The sequence below is a fragment of the Schistocerca cancellata genome, chromosome 1, assembly GCF_023864275.1.
Source record: "Schistocerca cancellata isolate TAMUIC-IGC-003103 chromosome 1, iqSchCanc2.1, whole genome shotgun sequence".
In the NCBI taxonomy this organism is placed as follows: Eukaryota; Metazoa; Arthropoda; class Insecta; order Orthoptera; family Acrididae; genus Schistocerca; species Schistocerca cancellata.
In genome coordinates this window covers 431,857,145-431,884,521 of record NC_064626.1, presented here as the reverse complement: position 1 = coordinate 431,884,521, position 27,377 = coordinate 431,857,145, and the positions used below count along the sequence as shown (strand labels likewise).

At 42.2% G+C, this 27,377-nt stretch overlaps 1 protein-coding gene across 5 annotated transcripts in view; it reads right to left on the bottom strand.

The window, feature by feature from the left end:
* LOC126176341 (uncharacterized) overlaps positions 1 to 27,377 on the bottom strand; it is a 129,970-nt gene that overhangs the window by 65,755 nt on the left and 36,838 nt on the right. Inside the window, exons 1-2 of one of the 5 annotated variants that reach the window (XM_049923495.1) lie at positions 7,976 to 8,445; positions 4,187 to 4,466 (exon numbers count right to left, since the gene is read on the bottom strand). The exons of 2 other annotated variants lie outside the window; for them this stretch is intronic. In XM_049923495.1, the coding sequence (XP_049779452.1) occupies positions 4,300 to 4,466; positions 7,976 to 8,387 (579 nt within the window). In that variant the 5' untranslated portion in view covers positions 8,388 to 8,445 and the 3' untranslated portion in view covers positions 4,187 to 4,299. Of the gene's footprint in view, positions 1 to 4,186; positions 4,467 to 7,975; positions 8,446 to 27,377 lie in introns of those variants that run through there. 2 more of the 5 variants (XM_049923500.1, XM_049923508.1) reach the window with 2 other exon arrangements.

Genomic DNA, 27,377 nt, shown 5'->3' with positions numbered 1-27,377 from the left:
CCTCGCTCAAAGTCCGTCAACTGCACATACGGTTCACGTCTACGCTGTCGCGGCATGCTACCAGTGTTAAAGACTGCGATGGAGCTCCGTATGCCACGGCAAACTGGCTGACACTGACGGCGGCGGTGCACAAATGCTGCGCAGCTAGCGCCATTCGACGGCCAACACCGCGGTTCCTGGTGTGTCCGCTGTGCCGTGCGTGTGATCATTGCTTGTACAGCCCTCTCGCAGTGTCCGGAGCAAGTATGGTGGGTCTGACACACCGGTGTCAATGTGTTCTTTTTTCCATTTCCAGGAGTGTACATACTTATCGTCAAAGGAATCCATTTCTTTTCTTGGTGGATGATCTAATCGTGCAATATCGAGATGTTTCTTTAACCATTCATATATGGCAACGGTCCAGTGTTGGACTGCATCGGAACGTGACGATGTCAAGCTTCCAGCCTGCCAAGTCTGACCAACGGATGGCAATCCCCACATTATGCTCAAAGCACGTTGTAACGCCTTCACACCTGCACCTGCTGTCCGAAAACCTTCAAGTAATGGACTCTCTTCAACATTCTGTGTCATCTCGCATCACTTGTTTCAGACCAGCAGCACCTCGATGAGGGATTTTCCTTCCCATGCCGTTAACATCAGAACGCAAGGGAAAGTATGGACTTCTGATCAATGGCGTCGCATTCTATTTAGCGAGGGATCGCCGTTTTGACTTACCCCGGATGATTCACAGAACACTGACCGTACAATAGTACGTAATGGTCACCGTGCGTTCTCATGTGTCACCTCTCATACGGAAGTATCGTTGTGCAGTTTTCCAACACGGCAGTGCCACACTTCTCAGCTGAATTAGTGACTGCAATGTCAAACTGGTAAGTGGGCTCATGCTGCCACGTTCTCCACAATTTTTGTAATCACTACAATAACTTCACATAGTCTGTCAACCATTAAGTTTCATTGCTTCTCCTCCCCATTCTGTGTGCTTCAATCCTTTTCTCAGGTAAAAGTTACAAAGATGTGAACAGATTTGCGTGTTGTACAATGAAATAGGAGACTGCATCAAACAAGTCGAAAGGCTGATGAGTAAAAATTTATTAGTTAAACGGGCATCGTACGGATCTAAGTTGAGTAAATGGTTTGCGGAGATGGTTACTGGCTTTATAAATATACAGGATCTATCTCTATTCATGACGGAGAACAGTCCATTGAATAACACTACATCACAATTTACTTCAAAAATGGTTCAAATGGCTCTGAGCACTATGGGACTTAACTACTGTGGTCATCAGTCCCCTAGAACTTAGAACTATTTAAACCTAACTAACCTAAAAAAAAATCACACACATCCATGCCCAAGGCAGGATTCGAACCTGCGACCGTAGCGGTCGCGCGGTTCCAGACTGTAGCGCCTATAACCGCACGGCCACTCCGGTCGGCACAATTTACTTCATTTTCGGACTAATCATTTAGCTATTAGAGTCTTTTTAGTTGATTAGTACCTCAGAAGTACATGACGCGCAAGCAAGCCACAGATTTTTGCTTTCCCCTGGGCAGCAAGTCAGGTATTGAAGTGTGGTCACATGGATGGACTGTTACACACTGAGGACAAACACCTAATACACTGATGTGGGTACATATTAAGATACCAGTTATCACATTACCTATGTCCCTAATAACCTTTGTATTCGCTCCTAACACTAGAGGACAGTTGGCTATATCAATCGGTTGATCGGAAAAAAACATTAATGAACCACGGAATCAACAGAATTATTGCTGTGTCGGATAGTAAGCGTTAGTGGCGACACTGGGGACAATATACCGACACACGACTTCGTATATCTGCGAAATATTGACCGATGCTTTACACTTCTGGCCGTATACATTTCGGCCATATTCTGAGTGAGATGGCTCGCAGCCGGTGGAGCACTTTTTTTGTTTCTATATACAAGAGAGCAGCGTCTCTTTGTCTTGACCACAGAATACACAACGATAGAAATGTTGCTCTGAGGCAAGGAAACTTGTATACAGTGTATCAGTGGTTAGATGCTCGATCCGTGTCCACATACAGATGCATCAATGGCAGCTGCTCTTTAACGACGTCTTTTTAGCTGACCAAAGATGTCGCCGGATTCCATGCTATCTTCATAGCGAAACCGTCAACTGTATTAATTAAATCCTTCGCAGAACAAATTTTCACTGCATCCTCAATAAACAACGTCTGCATATCATTCGCTCTAACGACTCCTTTTTGGAATCACTTACTGCTCTAGTATGCTCATTTAACAACATCGATCACATTTTCACCTTCCCTGCAAAGTTCTGAGTTCTTTCCGGAACAGCTCAGGCTGGCTAATGATATTACTTACCTTCCTGCCATTCGTGACCCAACCAAGGAACATTGCATAAAAGCAAGTATCGTTCACCCTCATAGGCAGCCCAATTAATTTTTCAGGATGCAATAATCAAACTCCAGTTTTCACTGCGCCTTTCACTGACAATGCCTTGAATGAAAAGGGGTCCGCAGCTCGTGGTCGTGCGGTAGCGTTCTCGCTTTCCGCGCACGGGTTCCCGGGTTCGATTCCCGGCGGGGTCAGGGATTTTCTCTGCCTCGTGATGACTGGGTGTTGTGTGATGTCCTTGGGTTGGTTAGGTTTAAGTAGTTCTAAGTTCTAGGGGACTCATGACCATAGATGTTAAGTCCCATAGTGCTCATAGCCATTTGAACCAATGAAAAGGGAAAAATGTATGGGTCATCTACTCTACAGATGTGTGATGAATGATGCGGTACAGAACATTTTCACCAACATAAACACCTTTACTGGCTTTTATTTGGACCACAGATTACTGCCTAATTTGTTTTACAGAATAGACAAATCTCATATATACTTGCATACTGCAAGATGAAGAGCCGGGCGAAGTGGCCGTGCGGTTATAGGCGCTGCAGTCTAGAACCGCGAGACCGCTACGGTCGCAGGTTCGAATCCTGCCTCGGGCATGGATGTGTGTGATGTCCTTAGGTTAGTTACGTTTAACTAGTTCTAAGTTCTAGAGGACTAATGACCTCCGAAGTTGAGTCCCGTAGTGCTCAGAGCCATTTGAACCATTTTTTTTTTTTTTTTTTTTTTTGCAAGATGAAGAATAAACGCCCTGCAGCTGATCCTGGATCAAACAGTAGATAACACCTGCTTTCAATAGTTGCTAATCTTGGTATGTAATGAACAGTCAGTAAGACACTCCATAATTAATACTAATGCATTCAGTCAATAAGGCACCTCTCGTTCAGTTTATTTCCTTGACCATGACCCTGCAGTATGTGTCGACTATAATTCAGCTGAAGAGATTTTTGAAATTTACATCACATGGAATTGGTAGTGATATCATAATCCTTGTTATAGATAGTACGGGATGTGCTAGGAGTCATATGACAGGAATGATCATTCGAAGCAAATCAGTCCAGTAAACGTGGGCTCTAAAATGCATACCGTAAGAGTTACGAGCACTTATTCATTGTCGGTACTGTGAAACAAATCTCTTCTGCTCATGCTGCGATTTCCTTATTTCCATTGGAGATAGTATAGAACAAAACTAGAAATAACTGTTTAGTAAACATGTTGCCTGACACACTTACATTAAGAGCTGTGGGTACTCGTTCAGAAGAAGAGATGAGTTTCATATTAACGAAGACGAAAGAGTACTCCTAGATCTTAAGATATGTGTTGTAGAGCCCGAGTTTCCTAGATTTTTCCTTCGAATGATCGTTCCCTGCACATTCCTGGATATTGACGTATCCACCTAGGACATCCTGTATACTATAGAGAACATATAGGCGCTTGTTCTCATGATAAAAGAAGGCCACAGTTGAAGATATGACGTCTGAGGGCACTGAGAACGCTTTTAATATAACGGAGGAAGCTAGACATACTCTGAATCTGTGCACTGCTGACGAAATTGGACTCGCAGTAATTAGGTACTGGATTTGAAAGTGGCCTGTAACTAAAGTCGAAACCTGGAATCCAAATAAAACTAAAAAGTGCCTCAACCTGTCTTCGTCTTCCTCCGTTACTGAAATCGAAGTGTTAATGTTCCCGTTCAGCTCTCGTTTTGGGTAACTCATTAACAAGTTATGGATATGTATCTTGGTTGAGATCTCTTTCAGGGGTACAAATTTATAAGAAATGTAGCGACACTCTTTCTTCCGTTGAACAAGATTTTTACTTCAAAAGCCAAATCAGAATACACAACACAAGTTAATCATTTATTAGTTGCTTTCATAGAGTCGCAGAATCCAGGTTGAAGTTGTGATCACGCCTTGTGCACTGCTCTGCCTGCCTTCTTGGCAGCTGTTCTGGCTTTGGCAGCTGTCCTGGCTTTGGCTATTGTCCTGGCTTTAGCAGCTGTCCTGGCTTTGGCGTGAGATGCAGTCCTTGAGTTTGCGATGTGCCTCGAGTTGCCTTTGCCCACACGGGATTCTGAAAATGAGGTCCAAAACTTTAAATTTCTTTTGCAATATTTATACTCTTTAGAGTGCAGCACTTAGAGGATACTAAGGTATGAACAAGATACATTCGTCTACATGTTGCAACAATGCGATCTGTGATTCTTACTGTCTTAGTGAGGCACTGCCTCCTTTTATAGCCTATAATGTCTGTGACATGTTGGACTGTGACTCAATTTTAGACGTAACAAACGTAACAAGTAGATTTTTAGAGTTCTAGGAGCACTTATCTTTTGTTAGTAGGTGAAACTCAGCATGTAGAGTCTCGGTTTTGAGGCTGTAGTACCTAGTGTCAAAGTTCTTACAGACAGACCACCTTCAGCAGGGTACCAGACTCTCAATTCATGAACCGAAATAGGATGTGCAGTGGTCAGGGAACTACATTCATATTCTACATGTGATGCATTCAGACTGTGTTATGGGATCCAGATTAGGTCTCTTTTGGTTTCACTCAAACTTTACAGAGAAATGTTGTGATGATTCCTTGAAAAGACTGTTGGCAGCTCTTTACTCCTTCCTTAACAGTCTGAAAAAGTACTCAGTCTCTGATTCATAGTAGGCTTTCCTAATCCTTTTCAATATTTTCGACATCGGAAAACATTTCTGGCAATGACGCAGTGTGATATAGGAACACAAGTTTTAATCATTACCCTCAGTTCATAGCTTAAAAACCCCGTTGGTTCTCATCACTCTCTGTAGTGGCTAATATCCATGGTTAATAGGTGAACCAATATACGAAGGACTTACTCACCACAACAATCTGTTACATATAGGGGAAGCCGCGCTGCAGGATATTGTTAAATGACAACATGACAAAAAATTCCTAGCTCAAAAAATAATAAGAACTAACATTAATTAATTAAAATCAAGGGAAGCGTAATTTAAGACTGAAGATGTTTTAAAATGAACAGTTAAAATAAAACATTAATACAAGTTTTCGAAAACAAACAAAAGACATTCTCGTGAAGTTATTGCACTCTGCGGTTTTTATTTCTGTTCGTGATGCTTGAGATGTGACTGCCGTCGTGTACGTGTAAATCCATTTCTTCATAATCATAATAATTTGGTTTACTATATTTGTGGATGTCTGCAGAATCTAATATTTTCTCATACGTTCCCTCACAGATATTATTGTGATAGTTTTGGTGTTGCACTTTTGGTGTTCGCGACACACACTAGGAAGTATTCTTGTGCTCTGCGGTTGTTTAGGACTCACTGCTAACTCCATAACCGAGATCGCTTTAGTACGGAAGCGCTAGACATGGAGGTAGTCGGATCGAATCCCGTTACAGGAGAATTTTTTCGAAACTACTGTCTTTTCTGTAAGGGGACATGAGATGGCAGTATACACTTAGGTATAACCAGAAAGACGTCAGTGTCTCTAGCTAGACATCTTACTAATAAAGCAAGATCTCAGCGTTTTATTCAGAGTCTGAGAAGCACAAATTTCAGATAGACGTTCATTTAAGTTGCCACTGCTCTGCAGTGTAGACGAATTCATTTGCATTTGAGTAGAGACAGAAGTTGTTGAGTGTTGCACTAAGTGTGAGTAAACGTGATCTGCACCGAGATCATATGTGGGGTCTGAGAATAAGCAGTATACAAATGGTATCACGAATGTTCTGCGCAAAGCAGTTGTAATGCGATATTACAAGCCCGTAAACCATCTATATTTTGATCGCTGTGGTTGCTTCGATCACTCATACACCAAAAGTATTACAATCTGCTGGCTGTCAGTTGGGTGTTCAGTGTATAGTGTTTGTTGGTGAAGTTTCATCACTATACGCTAGACGGCACCATGTAGAGCCGATTTTCTTGCGCAGTAGTTTTCGAACCTATTGCGACTTACAATTGCATAGGAAAAAGGTTGTTAAAATCTGGTTGTGCAGAATCCACCGATATCATTTAACTGCAAAGCTATCTGTGTTTTTAACTATATCATGTATGTTACTGGATTAATTCTGAAAGTGGAGCACTGATTTCCTTTTTGTCCATTTGTATATATCTACCAGCATCACATCATGTGCATCATTTCCCTGTTTATGTGTTACTTTGACCACTGGTCATTGTTGCCACTGTATTACATATATACAATTTACTAAACAGTATTGCCGCCAATTACAGTATGGGACTAAGGAATACAAACATTACCCATTAGTATTAAGACGAAGGCTCATCTGCAATTGTTAATGTGCTTACAACAAAGAAAAATACATGTCAGTCATATATTGCCCAAATTACAATCTATTGTGGTTCAGGCTGTGATTCAGGAACAACATTTAATGCCATATATCCGCAGAAACAAGCAGTGAAGTTTGTTTTGTCACAAGTGTAAGATAATGACTCGATACATGAAGAACAGGTAAACTTAGTTTTAGTTGCAATTTTGAAATAAGGATTTACGTTTAAGACGGATGAAACTGAAGGTAGCACACTCAACTAACTTTGAATCTATGAGTGCGATCCTCCAACCTAATACCTTTCATTATATTTATAATGTTGATTATGGATCACACTGTTTGATTTAGGTACTGTACTAGGTTTGTTCCTGTTGGAGGTTTAATAAAGAACTTTAAAAAGTTCAGATCAATGTTTTTATTTGTGGGTTGTCAAAGTTGAATCGTATTTTTGAAGTGAGGACCATGAGTGAAATATTAGTTAACAGTAGTGAACGTAGAGGGTGACCAATGTATCCCCAGATACATGCTAACTTTGATCACTCTAACTGTTGCTATTACTTCTTCTGCACTTTAGAAAATATTGTATTAATCGGCACGTAAGCCTTTCACACAAGAGTCCCTATGTTCACTAACATAAAATCACAGAAGTTATGAAAACAATCATGGTAATCACATTTGAATCTGCAAATACGCCAAAGGTTTACGGAACTCACATATTTGAATCGACAAGCACGTTACGTGCAAGAATGAGGTAGTAAATCAACAGCGGACTTCTTGGAGGAACCATTCCAGAATTTTCCTTCAGTGAGTTATGGTTAGCAGAGAAAACATAGCAGAGTCCCGGTGTTCCTACTTACGGGTCTTCCGAGTCATGTCTAGTGCCTCACGTTCTCGGTTCATCGGACGAAATCATGAGATACAGCTGATTCTGATCTGTCCGTCGGCATGAACTATTTAACTTGGCACCCCATTCTTTGCCGTTCCATAATACCAAGGTATGTTTCGGCATTTCTCATTGCCGCTTCATTCAGATATCCATCCATGACGTAAGAAACCAGCACCACGACGAGAAAGCACTCAGCACAGTAAGCCCCGTAACTTGCATACACATACAACAAATTTTCCACCGGTGTAAGCAAATCAATGCCAAACCCCCTCGGCTAACCACAACAGGAAAAGAAGATGTCAGAATTTGTCAGAATGGGCAGTATAAATTCAGCCATTGGTGTATGCGCCTTCTTGCTCTACGTCCGCCTTGTTTGACAGTGCTGTCCTACATACAGCTGTAACTGAGTCGACGTACCTTGTTCGGTGGTAGAGGCCTCCGTCTCGGCCTCGGTTTCGGTTGTCGGCTGTTCTGTAGAATTGCTGCTCTCGCTGCTCGTTTCGACGACTGGCCCGATTCCAATAGGCAGGTCGCCTCCCAACTCAACATCGTCGCCATCCACTGTCCCAGGAATGAATTCGGGGATAACTATCTCACCATCGTTGCCACCCACTGACCCAAAAGAGAATTCGGGGATATCTATGTCTTGAGCACCATCGCCGCCACCCACTGACCCAAAAGAGAATTCGGGGATATCTATCTCTTGAGCACCATCGTCACCACCCACTGGCCTAAAAAAGATTGCGGGAATACCTTGAGCAGCAGCGTAAGGTACGTGTAGCACGAGCAGACACGCGCCAAACAGAACCATTACCAAGTTGCTGCTCATTGCTGTCGCGAGTCAGTTTCCGTGTACGTATATTGTGAAGACAACTGTGAAAGGCGACGAGTTGCACCCTATCTTATATAGTACGTAAAGTTTCCTAATAAAAGATATCTCACCAAGCTGAAGGTCTCACTAATTAGCAGTACACTCGTTGAGGAAAAGAAAAATCGGAGCAAGTGCGATTGTCGTTTATCTGCTGCTATTACAGCCGAGGCTAGCGACTCAACATTCTTACTAATACTTGTAACATAGCTTATTCGAAAGAACGAGTTAATTACGAATTCCTGAAATTTGCACTGTTCCGTACAATATTTGCACGTAACTCCTCTGTTACAAAGCGTGATGAGCAGTTCAAAACGATGTGAGACAGGACACACAACAAAATGAGATAAAGAGTGCAAAATGGTATGATCTCCCATTTTGGTGCAAGTAACATTAAGATTTATAAATTATAGAGCACAGAAATCACTCGTCCTTTTTTGTGAGTTTTTGTAGCTTCTAATAAAACCTAAAGAAAAAGACGACTGATTGCTGCGCTCTATAATTTATAAATCACGTAACAGTCGCTGAGTGCACCCACTTTCCTAATGGAAGGTAACCTGATTAGATTAAGAGTTTCTTCGAGTGAATGCACCGACCATAGAAAGTTTTTTAAATCCATATTCATTTTGTTCCTAGCTGTATACATATTAGCCAAAACTCGGCTTCCTTATTCATTTTTGAACAACGTCGGTATCCATTATTTTATTTGCTCACATGCACTAAGTAATATCAGACTGAAATTTTTACATGGTGTGCTTTTTTAAAGACTATTTGTGCTAGAATTGATTGTTGTAGGTTTCTGTGCCTATGTCCACATTTGAATGAATTAAGATCGAAATTGCTCGGTCGCAGAAAGTAATCATAAACATACATAACCCTGCCGGAAAATGATAGTATTCAAAAAATTGTGCATCTACATCAACATGGATATTCTGCAAATCATATTTAAGTGCCTGGCAAAGGGTTCATCGAACCACCTTCGCAATATTTCTCTATTATTCCAACCTCGCACAGTGCGCGGAAAAACGAACCTACGCCTTTCCGTGCAGGTTCTGATTTACCTTAGTTTATTATGACGATCGTTTCTCCCTATGTAAGTGGGCGTCAACGAAATATTTTCGCATTCGGAGGAGAAAACTGGTCATTGAAATTTCTGGAGAAGATTCCGCCGCAACGAAAAACGGCTTTGATTTCAATGATGTATGCGATATCATTTCAGTGACACTCTCTCCCCTATTTCGCGATAATACAAAACGTGCTGCCCTTCTTAGAACTTTCCTGATGTAGTCCGTCAATCCTATCTGGTAAGAATCCCGCACCGCGCTTCAGTTTTGTAAAAGAGGACGGACAAGCGCACTGTCTCTAAGTGCCCCGCCAATGAAACGGAGACGCATTGCTTCAAATGGCTCTGAGCACTATGGGACTTAACTGCTGAGGTTATCAGTCTCCTATAACTTAGAACTACTTATAACTAACTAACCTAAGGACATCAATCACATCCATGGCCGAGGCAACATTCGAACCTGCGACCGCAGCGGTCGCGCGGTTTCAGACTGTAGCGCCTAGAACCGCTCGGCCATCCCGGTCGGCAAAGACGCATTCTTCGGTTAGCCTTCCCCACAACATTTTCTGAGTGTTCTTTCCAATTTAAGTTGCTCCTAACTGTAATTCCTATGTATTTAGTTGAAATCGGCTTTTAGATTTGACTGTATCATCGTATAATCGAAGTGTATTTGATTCCTTTTAACGCTCATGTGGACGACCTCACACTTTTCGTTTGTTACGTCAATTGCCAATTTTTCCATCACACTGAAGCCGCTCGGAGTGGCCGCGTGGTTAGAGGCGCCGAGTCACGGACTGCGCGGCCCCTCCCGCCGGGGGTTCGAGGTTCGAGTCCTCCCTCGGCATGGGTGTTTGTTTTGTTCTTAGCATAAGTTAGTTTAAGTAGTGTGTACGTCTATGGACCGATGACCTCAGTAGTTTGGTCCCTTACGAATTCACTCACATTTGAACATTTTGCAAAACACAGACATCTTTTCTAAATCGTTTTCCAATTTGTTTTGATCTTGTGATGACTTCAGTAGTCGGTGAACAACAGCATCATCTAAATGGAAACAAAGTAAGACGGCTGCTAAGGAACAGCAAGTGGCTGTAAGAGTGTTGCAAGAAATGTAACAAGAGATTCCATCTCTCTCTCTCTCCCTCTCTCTCTCTATCTCTCTCTCTCTCTCCCTCTTTTTTTCTCCGTGCTGGAACATCTGTCTGTCTGTCTCTCTCTCTCTCGTCTGAGTCTTCAGTCTTCTGATTGGATACCCTGCCCCTCCCCCCTCGAATTCCACTCCTCAGCCGACCTTTTCGTCTCAGTGAGGCATTTGCACCCTACGACCCCTCAATTATTTGTTGGATATATTCTAATCTCTGTCTTTCTCTACAATTTTTGCTCTCTACAGCTCCTTCTAGTACCACGAATGTTATTCCCTGATGTCTTAACAGACGTCCTACCATCCTATCCCTTTTCGTTCCCAGTGTTTTCCCTATATTCTTTTTCTCGCATATTCTGCGCAGAACCTCCTCATTCATTGCCTTATCAATCCACATGCTTTCCAACATTATTCTGTAACATCACATCTCAAACGCTTCGATTCTCTTCCGTTCCGGTGTTCCTATAGAATGCTGTGCTCCAGACGTACATTCTCAGAACTTCCTTCCTCAAATGAAGACCTATGTTTTATACAGAAGGCCCTTATTGCCAGTGTTAGTCTGCTTTTTGTGTCCTGTGTTGCGGCCACATGTACACTACTGGCCATCAAAATTGCTACACCACGAAGATGACGTGCTATAGACGCGAAATTTAACAGACAGGAAGACGATGCTGTGATATGCAAATGATTAGCTTTTCAGAGCATTCACACAAGGTTGACGCCGGTGGCGACACCTACAACGTGCTGACATGAGGAAAGTTTCCAACCAATTTCTCATACACAAACAGCAGCTGACAGGCGTTGCCTGCTGAAATGTTGTTGTGATGCCTCGTGTAAGGAGGAGAAATGCGTACCATCACGTTTCCGACTTTTATAAAGGTCAGATTGTAGCCTATCGCGATTGCGGTTTATCGTATCGCGACATTGCTGCTCGCGTTGGTCGAGATCCAATGACTGTAAGCAGAATATGCAATCGGTGGGTTCAGGAGGGTAATACGGAACGCCGTGCTGGATCCCAACGGCATCGTATCACTAGCAGTCGAGATGACAGGCATCTTATCCGCATGGCTGTAACGGATCGTGCACCCACGTCTCGATCCCCGAGTCAACTGATGGGGACGTTTGCAAGACAACAACCATCTGCACGAACAGTTAGACGACGTTAGCAGCAGCATGGACTATCAGCTCGGAGACCGTGGCTGCGGTTACCCTTGACGCTGCATCACAGACAGGAGCGCCTGCGATGGTGTACTCAACGCCGAACCTGGGTGCACGAATGGCAAAACGTCATTTTTTCGGATGAATTCAGGTTGTGTTTACAGCTTCATGATGGTCGCATGCTTGTTTGGCGACATCGCAGTGAACGCACATTGGAAGCATGTATTCGTCATCGCCATACTGGTGTATGACCCGGCGTGATGGTATGGGGAGCCATTGGTTTCACGTCTCGGTCACCTCTTGTTCGCATTGACGGCGCTTTGAACAGTGGACGTTACATTTCAGATGTGTTACGACCCGTGGCTCTACCCTCCATTCGATCCCTCCGAAACCCACCATTTCAGCAGGATAATGCACGACCGCATGTTGCAGGTCCTGTACGGGCCTTTCTAGATACACAAAATGTTCGACTGCTGCCCTGGCCAGCACATTCTCCAGATCTTTCACCAATTGAAAACGTCTGGTCAATGGTGACCGAGCAACTGGCTCGCCACAATACGCTAATCACTACTCTCGATGAACTGTGGTGTCGTGTTGAAGCTGCATGGGCTGCTGTACCTGTACGCGCCATGCAAGCTCTGTTTGACTCAATGCCCAGGCGTATCAAGGCCGTTATTACGGACAGAGGTGGTTGTTCTGGGTACTGATTTCTCAGGATCTATGCACCCAAATTGCGTGAAAATGTAATCATATGTCAGTTCTAGTATAATATATTTGTCCAATGAATACCTCTTTATCATCTGCATTTCTTCTTGGTGTAGCAATTTTAATGGCCAGTAGTGTAGTAAGCGTACCTTCACGCAGTGGAGAATGGCAAAACAAAGGCACGCCAGCGACCGAGGGATTACGAAGTAGGCAAGCACAGATAGCCTTCCTGACAGCAGCAGTCTACCAACAAACTGACGCAACGACGCACACAGACCGAGCGAAGCCTGGAGAGTGCTGAGAAAGGGGAAGTCAGGCCAGCACCCTAAGTTACTCTGCAATGTACTGCGGGAGTAATAACAAAAAGCTACCACCGAGAGTAAAAAACGTCCTCCTGCCAGATATATATAGCGGGGCGCAGGCAGCAACGGACAGAAGCCATTAGAAAGCAGTTCGGGTCTGAGGACGGACGTGGTCCGTGTCCGGATGTTCAATCTTCATAGGTGACGATTCCAGAAGTCTGTTCCAGCTCGCCAGATGTCAACTTCAGGTCTGGAGGTTGGTCCGAGTTCGGTCAGCACCATGGCTGACTAACTACAGCGAGAACTTCCAGCAGGACCGGCCACAGCGCGGTCTTGGTCACAGGCGCCGCCGGGAACGGACGCCCGGACTTCGTGGCAACCCGGCCCCAAGGTGTATGGTCCGTCGATGACGGACATCGCGACTGACGGCTTCCCAGCCGCCGGTGCAGCAGGCGTCGGCAGCTGACCTCACGGCGACGAGTTTATCTCAACCACAGAGCATCCTGGCTTCAGCGGAGCACTGGTGGCCTGAGACTTCCGAGTGCGATCAGCAGCGAGCGTTGCGCGCATTGTCGGAGAATCTGCACAGCAGCAGCCAGGCGGAGGGATCCGCAGGGTTGGGCAGCGACGACGAGCGAGAAATTGTAAAGAAAGTTCAATAAATAATTGTAAAACTCCACGCCGTCTCAGCCTTTGGCGAAGCCTCAGTGTCTGCTGCTCACAAGTGGTGCAGAAGTCGTAACACCTCCTTGCTCCGCCTGTCATGAGTTATTTTGCTGCCTAGGTACCAGATTCCCTTAACTTCGTCTACTTCGCGATCCCCAATTCTGATGTTAAGTTTCTCGCTCTTATCATTTCCGCAGCTTCTCACTACTTTCGTCTGTTTTCGATTTACTCTCAGTCCATGTTCTATACTCCTTAGATTGTTCATTCCATTCAACATATCATGTAATTCTTCTTTGCTTTCACTGAGGGTAGCAATGTTGTTAGCGAATCGTATCATTGATATCCTTTCACCCCGAATTTTAATCCCGCTGTTGAAACTTCGTTTCATTTCCCTCATTGCTTTAAAGACGTGTAGATTGAATAGTAGCGATGAAAGACTACATTCCTTCTTTACGCCCTTTTTAATCCTAGAACTTTTAATCTTTGCCTTCCAGTCTTATTATTCCTTCTTGGTTGTTGTACATATTTATGCTACCTCTATTTCCCTACAGCTTACCAATATTGTCCTTAGAATTGTGAACAACATGCACCATTTTACATTGTCGAACACTTTTCCAGGTCGACAAATTCTATGGACGTCTCCTGATTTTCTTTAGTCTTGCTTTTACTATCAGCCGCATATTGCAACTGTCACTCTGGTGTAGGAAGGTCTGGTTGTTTATTGCTAAACATTTATCTAATAGGTGAATGAGTGTTTCATTGAAGTTGTTGTCACTGAATTCGATGGTTAGTTCAGGATGCGCTTGTCGGTTTAGTACAGTATGTCACCACTCATACTCTGTTTGGAGTCCCATAGCTGTTTCGGATACCATTCGCTACATGTTGATGGAATTACGGCGAATGAGTCATTTTCTCATCTGAAGCTGTAAATGAGGCCTCTTGTAGTTTTAACTTCCAGTGATTGTCGTTTTCCAGTTATGGTAAGCATTGGCATGCTTCTCTGTACGTCTGGCGTAGGTAACCGTCAACATTCTTCAGATCTTTGAAACTTGTTGGCTCCGTATTTCGTGTAGCAACAACCAGAGATAGAAACATTCGGCGTAGTTCGGATGTACGGTGTATATTCGACATAATGTGCCGTTTTCATGATTCCTGGATGATCTTCTACTGGAATTCCTTGTTTTCGTCGTTGAAACGTTTTTGTTGTTGTGTAATAGGTAGGGACGTCGACATATAGTAATGTTTTCGCGAATGGATCCGCTTGGCACAATGTTATGTTCTGAAGTGGTCCGCTTGCGATTTTCTGGCGGTGTGTTTTGTGATGTAATCTGTCTGGCCACTCGCCAAACGTATTGCTAGATGTTGTATAGTTGGTTACGTTGCGCGTATGGGGAAAACAGAAAATCGGGCACGCTGCATCGTTACTGTTGTTGTATCTTCCCATTTGGCATATGAGGATCCCGTCTGTTTTGTTGTTCGCTGTCTTTGGCTATTTGAAATACTGCCTCTGTTACATACTTACAGAGACGGATTTTACTGAATTGCAGTATTTATTTCTTAACTATTGCCATTTCGCCGAATTCTCGTATCCGTATTTGCTCTGAAACCACCGTTTTGGGGTGATCGTATTCTGTATTTGAGATGGTAATCATCTCCGGTTTGTGTGTCGTCCAGTTATGGTTTTGGGTATTCCTTGTACATTTTCCATCACTTATAAGTGAGGAGTTGGGGTTTAATGCTCGTCATTTTCTGTGACTCATGTTTTTCATTACTGTGTAATACAGTTGCGGATCATCTTGTGGATTGGGAAATTCAGCTTGGATGATTTTGTCGATATCTGTGGAATGAATTCTGCCGTGTAGACATATGAGATTATGTGAGTCAGGCAGTCCTCGTTTTTGCCATTCGATTGTGTACTCCAGAGTGTAATGGTTTCAAACATGTGTCTTTTGTGATGACTTCAATAAATCTCATTTGCTTTTGTCGAAAAACTTGAGCTATTATCTCGTATCAGTGCATGGGGGATTGTCCGTATCTTGCTCTTTGATTTCTAAACATGTTGAATGTGAATGTTATGAAGAGGTAATTTCGTCCATATTTTCGTATGTTGGTCATGGCATCTGTTCGTGCATGTGGCTTGGACTTCTTACATATGATGAGGGTAAGATTATCATTGTTCCAATGTCGTCAGAATTTCCGTTATTTATAGTGTGACTCGAAGGTGGATGTATCCTTCAGTGCGTAGTTTCTTCTGATTCAATCTTATGTAAAGCATCCGTTCCGCTTTCGTTTTTGCATACATATCTACCAGGAATTGTTGGAATAAACGGTGAGGGTTGAGAATGTGAGTGTATGTTTCACTGTCTCTGACCATTAAGCGGTAAGCATAGAACTCCTTGGAAATGACTTTTCTGTTTGTTTCTGCGCCTGTTTCAGGTTGGATTTGTTTTACATTAAGATGATATCCGTCCTCTCCGTGCAGAAATACTAATGGGTATTGGAGGGCGTCATATTATCGGCGTTTCTTTGCAATGCGTTGTACTCCTTCTCTTCTTCGTTGTACAGTTATATAATGGCTTATGTTTTCATTGTCCACAGTTACGATGAAGACCTCGTCTATCTGAGGTGCATTAAATCGACGTTCGTGTTGTCCAGGTTGTCTTTGTCGACTCGGATTATAACGTTATATTTATGAGAAATCATTCGGTCTAATGCTCTTTTGATTATGTGAATCAGTTGATTTGTGGAAGATTCTCTGTAAATCTTGGACTACCTCTCGTTTCAATACACTGATATTTGTGCATCGTTAATAATTTTTTTTTTAATTTTCGATGACATATATTTGCAGAAATTTATGGTCTTCGTTAGGTAGTGCTACGTAGTGATCCCATGTTGATACATTTGACCTCGGATGGAAAAAACATGATCGATTTCATCTGTATTAGTATTGAGCGAAGTGACACCGAAAGAAATCATTTGGAAGCTTTGTATGCTTTTATATTTCAATTAAAGAGTTTTGATTCTGGAGCTTCCCCGGTCATGTAATGTAAACATTCCTGCAGGGTGCTTCCAGCGGTGGTAATCGAATTTTTCCATAATGGAAGAGAATCCTGGTGTCTCTCTACTGTATTTTTTGCGTTTCAAAATTGACAGATGTTAGCCATTTTTCCGATTACGAAGTGTTTGTGTTTGTCACATTCTTTCGTTGTATCGTAGTGGAATGCTTCATTCGTTAGGCTGTATGTTAATGGACCTCGTCCGCGCTTCTTGTAGGGTGATATTTTCATGGCTGGCTTGAGTTCGCAGTCTTTTATTACAAGATTGTGTCGCTATTCTTGATTCTTCAATCCATTCATTTCGTTGTTCTTCGGTTGTTCTGCTTCTCACTGTGTTCGTTGTCATTCGTTGCGAACTTAAGCATCTTTCGCGCTCATCTGTTTCGCTGTTCTTTTAATTTTCGCCGTTTTGCTTCAGAACTGGCAAGATCTCCTCCTCTTTTACGTTTGGTGATTGTCTAAAATATGAATCAAATCAATTTTTAATTAACAAATACACTAAGCACATTTTACACACTTTCACAATTTATATCCGATTTATATTCTGTCTCTGTATCACTGTTTGTTTTTATTCACTCACTGCACTACTTTTCCGGCACCTCCTTTCGTCGCTGATAAGAAAGTAACGTTCGAACTTACGACGGGTCTTACTTTATATATCCCTACCAATGGGTAGTCCAATCAGTGGCGAATTCCAGAACATACCAAAAAGGCTTCGAATGGTCTACAATGTTCCAGAACATTCCATAACATTCGAGAGTGTCCTGTAATGTTCACAATGATCCGGGATGTTCCGGAATGTTTCCGAACATTCTAGAATCTTCCCGAATGTTCTGAACTATTTCCGTACATTCTAGAACATCCCGGATCATGGTGGAACATTCTGGAATGTTGTGAAATGCTCTCGAATATTCTCGAACATTCTGGAATGTTCTCGAATACTCTCGGACTTTCTGGAATTTTCTAGAAATTTCTAGACGACGAAACTTCCTAGCACTAATTTCTTCAAAAGCACGCCTTTCAGGTAAAAACGGGAACCTTTTTCATGGATGTGGGTTGGAGGGCTACCATACCATATAACTCGCTTGATTGTATCGGGACTCGTTTCTGACTTTTAGCGCCACTCACGTTGTACACATCTTTTTATGATATACATTGGTTAAGTCTACCGGGCAGCGCTGCAGCGCTTACTGCTTTCATTTTACTATAATGTCTAAATATCTAGGTAATACATGTATATTACTTTCACGAAATAAAATTTTTCCCTTTATGATGCTCCTGTTTTCCATTCTAAATCCTCAACTTTTCTGTATCTTTTGCATGTGTGCATGTCATTACCGATTTGCACTGACACAGCGCTGCAATGCCCATAGTGTCCATATGTAATAATTACGTTATTATGGAGCTAAATACTGTCATTATTTTCTGCCTGTTAGTCAATGCCGCCGCAACGGTACCTGTAGTATGTTAAGAATTGCACTTTTCTAGTTACTCTGTATTACTCTTTTTGTCTGTACGCTTGATCGCTTTTGCTGCCATTTATATTCGATTGAATGTATCGTTTTCTTTTTATTGCTTTTTATGAAATATATGTAGCTTGTACTTTAGTACTATACTAGGCCTCATAAACGCCATCTGGTGTTGAAACTTTGTATCTTAATATGGCAACCATCCATCTTCAATCAGTCCACCTGTGATTGTTACTACTATAACATGCAACTTTTGTATTTATGTGCAGCATGATGTTTCAGGTTATGTGTCTTCTAATGGCGTATAAATTTTTTGTGTGTCCGATTATCTCGGCTGCGTAACTCATTTTTTGTTATATATAGCTATGGAACTTAACTTGTTTCCTACATCTGATGATGACAATGTCCGAAACGCTTAATATTTGAATAATGAAGTCAGCTTGCATCCAGTCAATAATTTTTTCGTCGGCGACTTATTCAGCATTTTGCAGATTGCCCAGTCTGAGCTGGCGTAAGTCAAGGTATACCTTCTAATATCATGCCGGACCTCCTTCTTCCCGGCGTAGTACAGTAATTCAAAGTGTCGTGGACACAACAAGTCGTTGGAAGTCGCCTGCAGAAATAATGAGCCACGCTTCCTCTATAGCCGTCCGTAATTGCGAAAGTGTTGCCGGTGCAGGGTTTTCTACGAACTGACCTCTCCATTGTGTCCAACAACTGCTCGATGGGTTTCACGCCGGGCGACCTGGGTGACCAAATCATTCGCTCGAATTGTCCAGAATGTTCTTCAGAACAACCACGAACAAGTGTGGCCCGATGATACGGCGCATTGTCCACCATTAAAATATCGTCCTTGTTTGGAAAAATGAAGTCCATGAAGTGCTCCAAATGGTTTGAAAGAAGCCGAAAATAACCGAGGACCTAGTCTATTCCACGTACACACAGCCCACACCATTATGGAGCTACCTCTAGTTTCCATAGTGCCTTGGTGACAAACTGGGTGCATGGCTTCGAGGAGTATGCACTACACTCGAATCCTCCCACCAGCTGTTACCAACTGAAATCGGGACTCGTCTAACCAGACCAGTCGTCTACGTTCCAACCGACGTGGTCACGATGCCAGGAGAGGCGCTGCAGACGATGTTGTGCTGTTAACAAAAGCACTAGCGTCGGTCGTCTGCTGTCATAGCTCATTAACGCCACATTTCGCCGCCCTGCCTAAGGAATACGTTCGTACGTATTCTAGATTGATTTCTGCGGTTATTTCACGCAGTGTTGTTTGTCTGTTAGCACTGACAACTCTATTGAAACGCAGTTGGCCTCTGTCGTTAAGTGAAGGTTGTCGAACTCTGTGTTGTCCATGGTGAGATGTAAAACCTGAAATTTGTTATTCTCGGCACACTCTTGGCACTGTGGATCACGGAATATTGAATTCACTAACGATTTCCGAATTGGAATGTCCTGTGCCTCTAGCTTCAACTACCTGCTGATAACAAACAGGCCCGAACTTTCCGACTCTGTAAGCACGGAACAGGGAATCAGTGATCATAAGGCCGTTGCAACATCCCTGAATATGGAAGTAAATAGGAATATAAAAAAAGGAAGGAAGGTTTATCTGTTTAGCAAGAGTAATAGAAGGCAGTTTTCAGACTACCTAACAGATCAAAACGGAAATTTTTTTTCCGACACCGACAATATTGAGTGTTTATGGAAAAAGTTCAAGGTAATCGTAAAATGAGTTTTAGACAGGTACGTGCCGAGTAAAACTGTGAGGGACGGGAAAAACCCATCGTGGTTCAACACCAAAGTTAGGAAATTACTGCTAAAGCAAAGAGAGCTTCACTGCAAATTTAAACGCAGCCAAAACCTCTCAGACAAACAGAAGCTAAATGATCAAAGTTAGCGTAAGGAGGGCTATGCGCGAAACGTTCAGTGAATTCGAAAGTAAAATTCTATGTACCGACTTGACAGATAAACCTAGGAAGTTCTGGTCTTACATTAAATCAGTTAGTGGATCGAAACAGCATACCCAGACACTCTGGGATGATAATGGCATTGAAACGGAGGATGACACGCGTGAAGCTGAAATATTAAACACCTTTTTCCAAAGGTGTTTCACAGAGGAAGACGGCACTGCAGTTCCTTCTCTAAATCCTCGCACGAACGAAAAAATCGCTGACATCAAAATAAGTGTCCAAGGAATAGAAAAGCAACTGAAATCACTCAACAGAGGAAAGTCCACTGGACCTGACGGGATACCAATTCGATTCTACACAGAGTACGCGAAAGAACTTGCCCCCCTCCTAACAGCCGTGTACCACAAGTCTCTAGAGGAACGGAAGGTTCCAAATGATTGGAAAAGAGCACAGGTAGTTAGTTCCAGTTTTCAAGAAGGGTCGTCGAGCAGATGCGCAAAACTATAGACCTATACCTCTGACATCGATCTGTCGTAGAATTTTATAACATGTTTTTTGCTCGCGTATCATGTCATTTCTGAAAACCCAGAATCCACTATGTAGGAATCAACATGGATTCCGGAAACAGCGATCGTGTGAGACCCAACTCGCTTTATTTGTTCATGAGACCCAGAAAATATTAGATACAGGCTTACAGGTAGATGCCATTTTCCTTGACTTCCGGAAGGCGTTCGATACAGTAAGTAAGAGCCTACGGAATATCAGACTAGCTGTGTGGCTGGATTGAAGAGTTTTTAGCAAACAGAACACAGTATGTTGTACTCAATGGAGAGACGTCTACAGACGTCAAAGTAACTTCTGGCGTGCCACAGGTGAGTGTTGTGGGACCATTGCTTTTCACAATATATATGAATGACCAAGTAGATAGTGTCGGAAGTTCGATGCGGCTTTTCGCGGATGATGCTGTAGTATACAGAGAAGTTGCAGCATTAGAAAATTGCAGGGAAATGCAGGAAGATCTGAAGCGAAATGCAGGAAGATCTGCAGCGGATAGGCACTTGGTGCATGGAGTGGCAACTGACCCTTAACATAGACAAATGTAATGTAATGTATTGCGAATACATAGAAAGAAGGATCCTTTATTGTATGATTATATGACAGCGGAACAAACACTGATAGCAGCTACTTCTGTAAAGTATCAGGGAGTATGCGTGCGGAACGATTTGAAGTGAAATGATCACATAAAATTAATTTTTGGTAAGGCGGGTACCAGGTTGAGATTCATTGGGAGAGTCCTTAGAAAATGTAGTCCATCAACAAAGGAGGTGGCTTACAAAACACGCGTTCTACCTATACTTGAGTATTGCTCATCAGTGTGGGATCCGTATCAGATCGGGTGACGGAGGAAATAGAGAAGATCCATAGAAGAGCGGCGCGTTTCGTCACAGGGTTATTTCGTAAGGGTGATAGCGTTACGGAGATGTTTAGCAAACTCAAGTGGCAGACTCTTCAAGAGAGGCGCTCTGCATCGCGGTGTAGCTTGCTGTCCAGGTTTCGAGAGGGTATGTTTCTGGATGAGGTATCGAATATATTGTTTCCCCCTAATTATACCTCCCGAAGAGATCACGAATGTAAAATTAGCGTGATTCGAGCGCGCACGGAGGCTTTCCGACAGTCGTTCTTCCCGCGAAAGGGAGGTAATGACAGTGGCACGTAGAATGCCCTCCGCCACACACCGTTGGGTGGCTTGCGGAGTATAAATGTAGATGTAGATGTAGACCATTCCGTGTTCAAAGTCTGTTGATTCCCGTCGTGTGGCCGTAATCAAATCGGAAACATTTTGACACGAATTATCTGAGTGCAAATGACAGCTCCGCCAGTGCACTAGTCTTTTATATCTTGCCGACTTTCGTGACTCAGTGTATGTATAAGAGTGAATATAGGAGAGAAGTGAGCCAAAGGGAGTATTACAGAAAGGAAACAGGACCTAAATGAAGATGGCTGGAGATATACTACGAGAAGAATTTTTCAAAGTAATGGAATGATAAGTCGAACCAAGATCCCTGTAGAAGACATTCAGTCAGATCTACTGATATCCTTCGGAGAACCATCAATGTGTTCTAGATGAACGAGACAGAGGAAGTTCCCTCAGATTTCAAGAAGAATGTAGTAAGCCCAGTTCCAAAGAAAGCGGGTGCTGACATGTGTGTATATTACTGAACTATCAGTTTAATAGGCTTGTGCTGTAGTCTTCTTGACAGAATTAATTTACTTTCCATGATCTACGTTAACACAGTTACTGGATTACTAGTTTCGGCAGTATGTATTGCCACGTTCCCATCCACCAGAAAGTGGTAATTACATCTACTTTATCACACCAGGACTAGGAAAGTCACGGTATTACAATTACATGCCGTAACGTACATATAGCTTGAAGCACGAATGTCTTGAACAAGTCAGTTACATGCAGTTATTCTGCCGTAGCCCACATGGTATTACACCATGAAAAGGCCAGACGTTGTATCCCTCTAACTTGTTGGTTTCATTCCTACTTCAGTTTGTACCTACGGGGTGTACATAAAGTCCGGGAACACTTTAAGCCGGCCGGAGTGGCCGAGCGGTTAAAGGCGCTACAGTCTGGAACCGCACGACCACTACGGTCGCAGATTCGAATCCTGCCTCGGGCATGGATGTGTGTGATGTCCTTAGGTTAGTTAGGTTTAAGTAGTTCTAAGGGGCTTATGACCACAGCAGTTGAGTTCCATAGTGCTCAGAGCCATTTGAAACATTTTTTGAACACTTTAAATTCTGTATTGCACAAGAGATAAACATTGTACAGATGTCACATATTGCATTTTGAAGAAAAACGCTTTAAGTTTTTTGTACAAACATTCGATACGGGCGACACACCGATTTCTTTGGACTCCCTATGAATGCCTCTCGTACGCGCTCCACATTCACTCCACTCACACTGGGTCGTCCGCTTCTCTTTGCCAGGCACAAGCAACCCGTCGTAACGAATTTGTTGTGCCAGTGGTAAGTGGCCTTCCTTGTTGGTGGCTTCTTACCGTACTTGGTTCCAAACATCCGTTGAACAACTGTAGCACACTTGTTTTTGTCTAACTCCAACACACAGAAAGCACCCTCTGCACCTGAACTTGCCATGTTTGCGATAGCGCTGACTATCGGCAAATTACCGAATTACTCTGTGGTGGTATACGTGAAAAAAACTTTCAGGATTTCTCTTCAGAATGACATATGTATGATATCTGTTCAATGTTTGTGTCTTGTGCAATGAATAATTAAAAGTGTTCCGGACTTTATGTACACCCTATACATTATGATAGCACACCTGCCATATCATTGTATTGCCTCTACATTCTTATACATGGTGTGTAGACAAATGACAGAGTGGTTTAAGCACGTTATGATGTAACTGCATCTGCCTAATTTTACGGATCTGAAGGTGGCAATCATATTGCCATAACTAGTAATCCAGTAATTGTGTTAACATAGCGATCTTGGTAAATACGTGTTCACAAGAAGACTATAGTACAAATGCACAGACCTTCTCCTGTATTGAATCATCATGTCACGTAACACTAGTTTAAAAAAGCATAATTACAAAAGGCTGACAAGAATTATTTACAGAAGGATGTGAAAACTGGCAGAAGCCGACGTCGGGGAAGATCAGTTTGGAATCCGGAGAATTGTAGGCATATGTAGGCAGTACTGATCCTACGACTTATCTTAGAAGAAAGGTTAAAGAAAGGGAAACCTAGGTTGATTGGAGAAAGCTTTTGACGTTGATGACTGGAATCCACTATTTGGAAATATGAAGGTAGCAGGAGTAAAATACAGGGAGCGGAAAGTTGTATACAGTTTTTACAGAAACCAGACGGCAGTTATAAGCATCGATGGACGTAAAAGGTAAGCAGTGGTTCAGAAAGGAGGGAGAGAGGGTTGTAGCCTATCCACGATGTTAATTTGTACACTGAGCAAGCGGTAAAGGAAACCAAGGAAAAATTGAAAAAGAAGTTCAAATTCGGGGAGAATAAATAAAAAGTTCGGATTTTTCCGACGACGAAGGACTTGGAAGAGTAGTTGAAGGAAATGGATAGTATCTTGAAAGGATGATGTAAGACGAAAATTAACAATAGTGAAACAAGGGTAATGGGAATTAAGTCAGGGTATGCTGAGGGAATTGAACTAGGAAATGAGACGTTATAAGTAGTAGATGAGTTTTGCTGTTTAGGCTGTAAAATAACTGATGATGGCCGGAGAAGAGAGAATATAAAATGTAGACTGGAAACAGCAAGAAAGTATCCCTAAAGAAGAGAAATTTTGTTAACATCGGATATAAATTTAAGTGTTGGGAGATCTTTTATGAAGGCATTTTGTCTGGGGCTTACCCTTCTACGGAAATGAAGCGTGGACGAAAGAAGAGTTATGGTGCTACAGAATAATGCTAAACTTTACATGGGTAGAGTTAGCTAGTTAGCTACATATAGGTCGCATAGTTAAAGAGGAAATGCTGAATACAATTAGGGGAAAAGAAATGTGCGGCATAACTTGACTAAGAGAAGGGATAATTGTTGGGACACATTCTGAGATATCACCGAATCATCACTTTAGTTTTGGACTGAATCAAGTAATGGAGGAGGGTAGGGATCGACATCGTAGAGGGAGATCTGGGTATTATTACAATAAGCAGTTTAAAATGTATTGAAGTTCCAGCAGTTACAGGAGATTAAGAGGCTTGTACAGGATAGAGCAGCGTGGGGAGCTGCATCAAGCCAGTCTTCGAGCTGAAGACCTTAAAGTAATAACGACAAAAACGTACGACTTGTCCCAGTAGCAGTACACTAGGAAGAGAGGACATGGTTATCGCAAAAGATCATTCCTATAATCCCCTGAAAAATTATAAATATTTCAGTCTATATGATTGTAAAATACTATATAAACTCCGACAAATATGAATTATAAGAGATTTTTACTATATTTCTTACTCTTTTAAAATGTTAAATGTAATTTGTACAGTAGAGATGACAAAAATTTTAAGGTTCACGCCAAATGAGAAAAATTGAATGGTAAGATAGTATATACAACAGCATGTAGATAACTGTTTGGAAAACCCATGTTGTTTCTCCACTACATCTTACTTATCGTTCCAAAGGCGTCGTCGGCATAAGGTAAACGAGTGGGACGTCTTTTTGCTGCAGTTACTGGGTTAAATCGTCAGAGTAGTCTTTTCACAGATTTCTGATAGTGAAGATTAATTTTTTTCCATTCTTCTTCAGCCTTCAAGAACTGCTGTACTTATGGATACATTTATGTCGCATGTAACCGAATATCTAGTTGATACCAAAGATGTTCACTGTTGTTCACGTTGGAGCATTTAACAGACTACAGCTGTGCTGAATAGGACTGTTGACATTTTTAAAAATATCAGGAATACCATACATCGACATTTAAAAAAAATATCACGGGCTCTCGATGTATCGAGTAAAGTGTCCACATATCGTTACGTCGGCAGAAAAAGTATCGACGTACCTGCCTATAAAAGTATCGGATCCACATTGTAAATACACTTCCGGTTTTAGGCCTGTGTATTTAAGTATTAATTTATTACTAGATGTTCTGTAAATCAACAAGCTAGCAGCCTGCCTATCCCCGTCAGAGCATGGATTGAAAGGAAAACGATGGACATTCACGCTTGGCGTTAACCACGTTTCAATTGCATGCAAGCGGTACACTAAACGGTGTCCGATGGGTCCATCTTTCGGTTTCGTTACATATCGATTTGTCCTGAACACTTCATGTCGACCTCCCTGTTTTTTCATTTCTGCAAACCCCAGCGACCTAGCAGTTGTAGTGCCAAAACTGCGTGGCGAAGTTAAACGCTACAGTTTCTGTTGGTAGCGCCCAGCGCTGCTTGCGTCAACATTTTCACTCATACATCTGCATCCACCGCAACGACCAATCTTGTCAATTAGATTTCTCTTCATCATTTTCAGCAACTGTATTTGAAGAATGTCGATGTGAAGAAATAGCACACTAGTTGTGTTAAAAACTTGTTTTTCTTTTCAACGCAACTGTTATGCTGTTTCCTAAAATCGGATATCCTGTTATTCCATTCACACCGCCACCCTCACTGCAATCGAAGTTCTTCTTTAGTGCCACACATACTTGCTTCACACAGTCCAAGAGAAAGATTGGGTATGATAAAAGGTAAAAAAGTGGTAAGACTTCTTCACACAGTGAAAGTAAAACTAGTCCTATAATTTCAAAACAACAACTTCAAATATTTTCTGAAAAACAGATATAATATAAAACAAAATTATCAGCACTCGATACGCCGTACTGATATCTATATATGTGGATGCATAATGTCGCCGTTGTATATCGACACTTAATGAGAGAGATATCGATATATCGCTGTTTATCGACAGCCCTAGTACTGCATTTTTACCAGGATTGCTGTGTTTATAAATCCTTTTGCATGACCAGTCCAAATAATAGCTTGTGTTTTGTTACCTCTACCCATCTGCACATAAAGTTGATCCACAGTAACATTATTATCCGGCCCTGCATGTAGGTCTGAACCGTAACCCATTCACCCAGAGCATTTCTGTTTAGATCAATGTACACGGCTACTCTTTCGGAAGAATCTTAGACTAACATTAATCTAAGGACCGTATTCTATTTGTTTGATATTATCCAGCTTTTGAAGGAAGATACAATTCCAAATTACTGTCATAGTGAGGGTAGTAAGTTAACGTCTAAAATGTTTTCTTCGGCGCCATCTTTTGGTGTCAGTTAACGACAACTTCCAGCTCTGATTACAAAATAAAAAACATTCTATTATACTGTCTCCATTAATTTTACTGTCACCGAGATAAGAGTAAATAGCTGCTGGCACTTCATTTTCTCCGGTTATAAGCCTAGTAATAGCGTCACCTTGAAGCAACGTTTCCACAAGATTTGTATTCGTCGTCCTTAGATTCGGCGACTTAGTCAAAAATAACGACGAAAGAATTTCTCGAAGCATTGCTTTAAGATGATGTTGTTACTTGACTGGCACCCAGAGAAGATTTCGTAAGTGAAATTCGTAGAGAAATTCTGAATTGTCATAAAGGTAGAAACCGTTCGCAAGGAACTCACCATGTCAACACATATCACTCAGAGTGCCTGATCAGGTACCGTACATTTATAAAACTTTCTTCCACTGTTACAGACTCCAATGGGTTGTTTCCACCAGTTTCATTGATGTCATCCATTCGTTCTTCTGAGCCAACGACCTTCTGTAGCCTTTCAAAGCTTTCTTCTATGAATCGAGATGATCCAAACAGTGCCAGGGACGAAACGCTAGAACTTTTGCGTCCCTATAATCATATTCTATTCAAAGCGGCTCACTCCTCCATGTACAGTCGCAATGTCAGAAAACGTGTTGCCACTTTGTGCTTGCAGTTACGTAC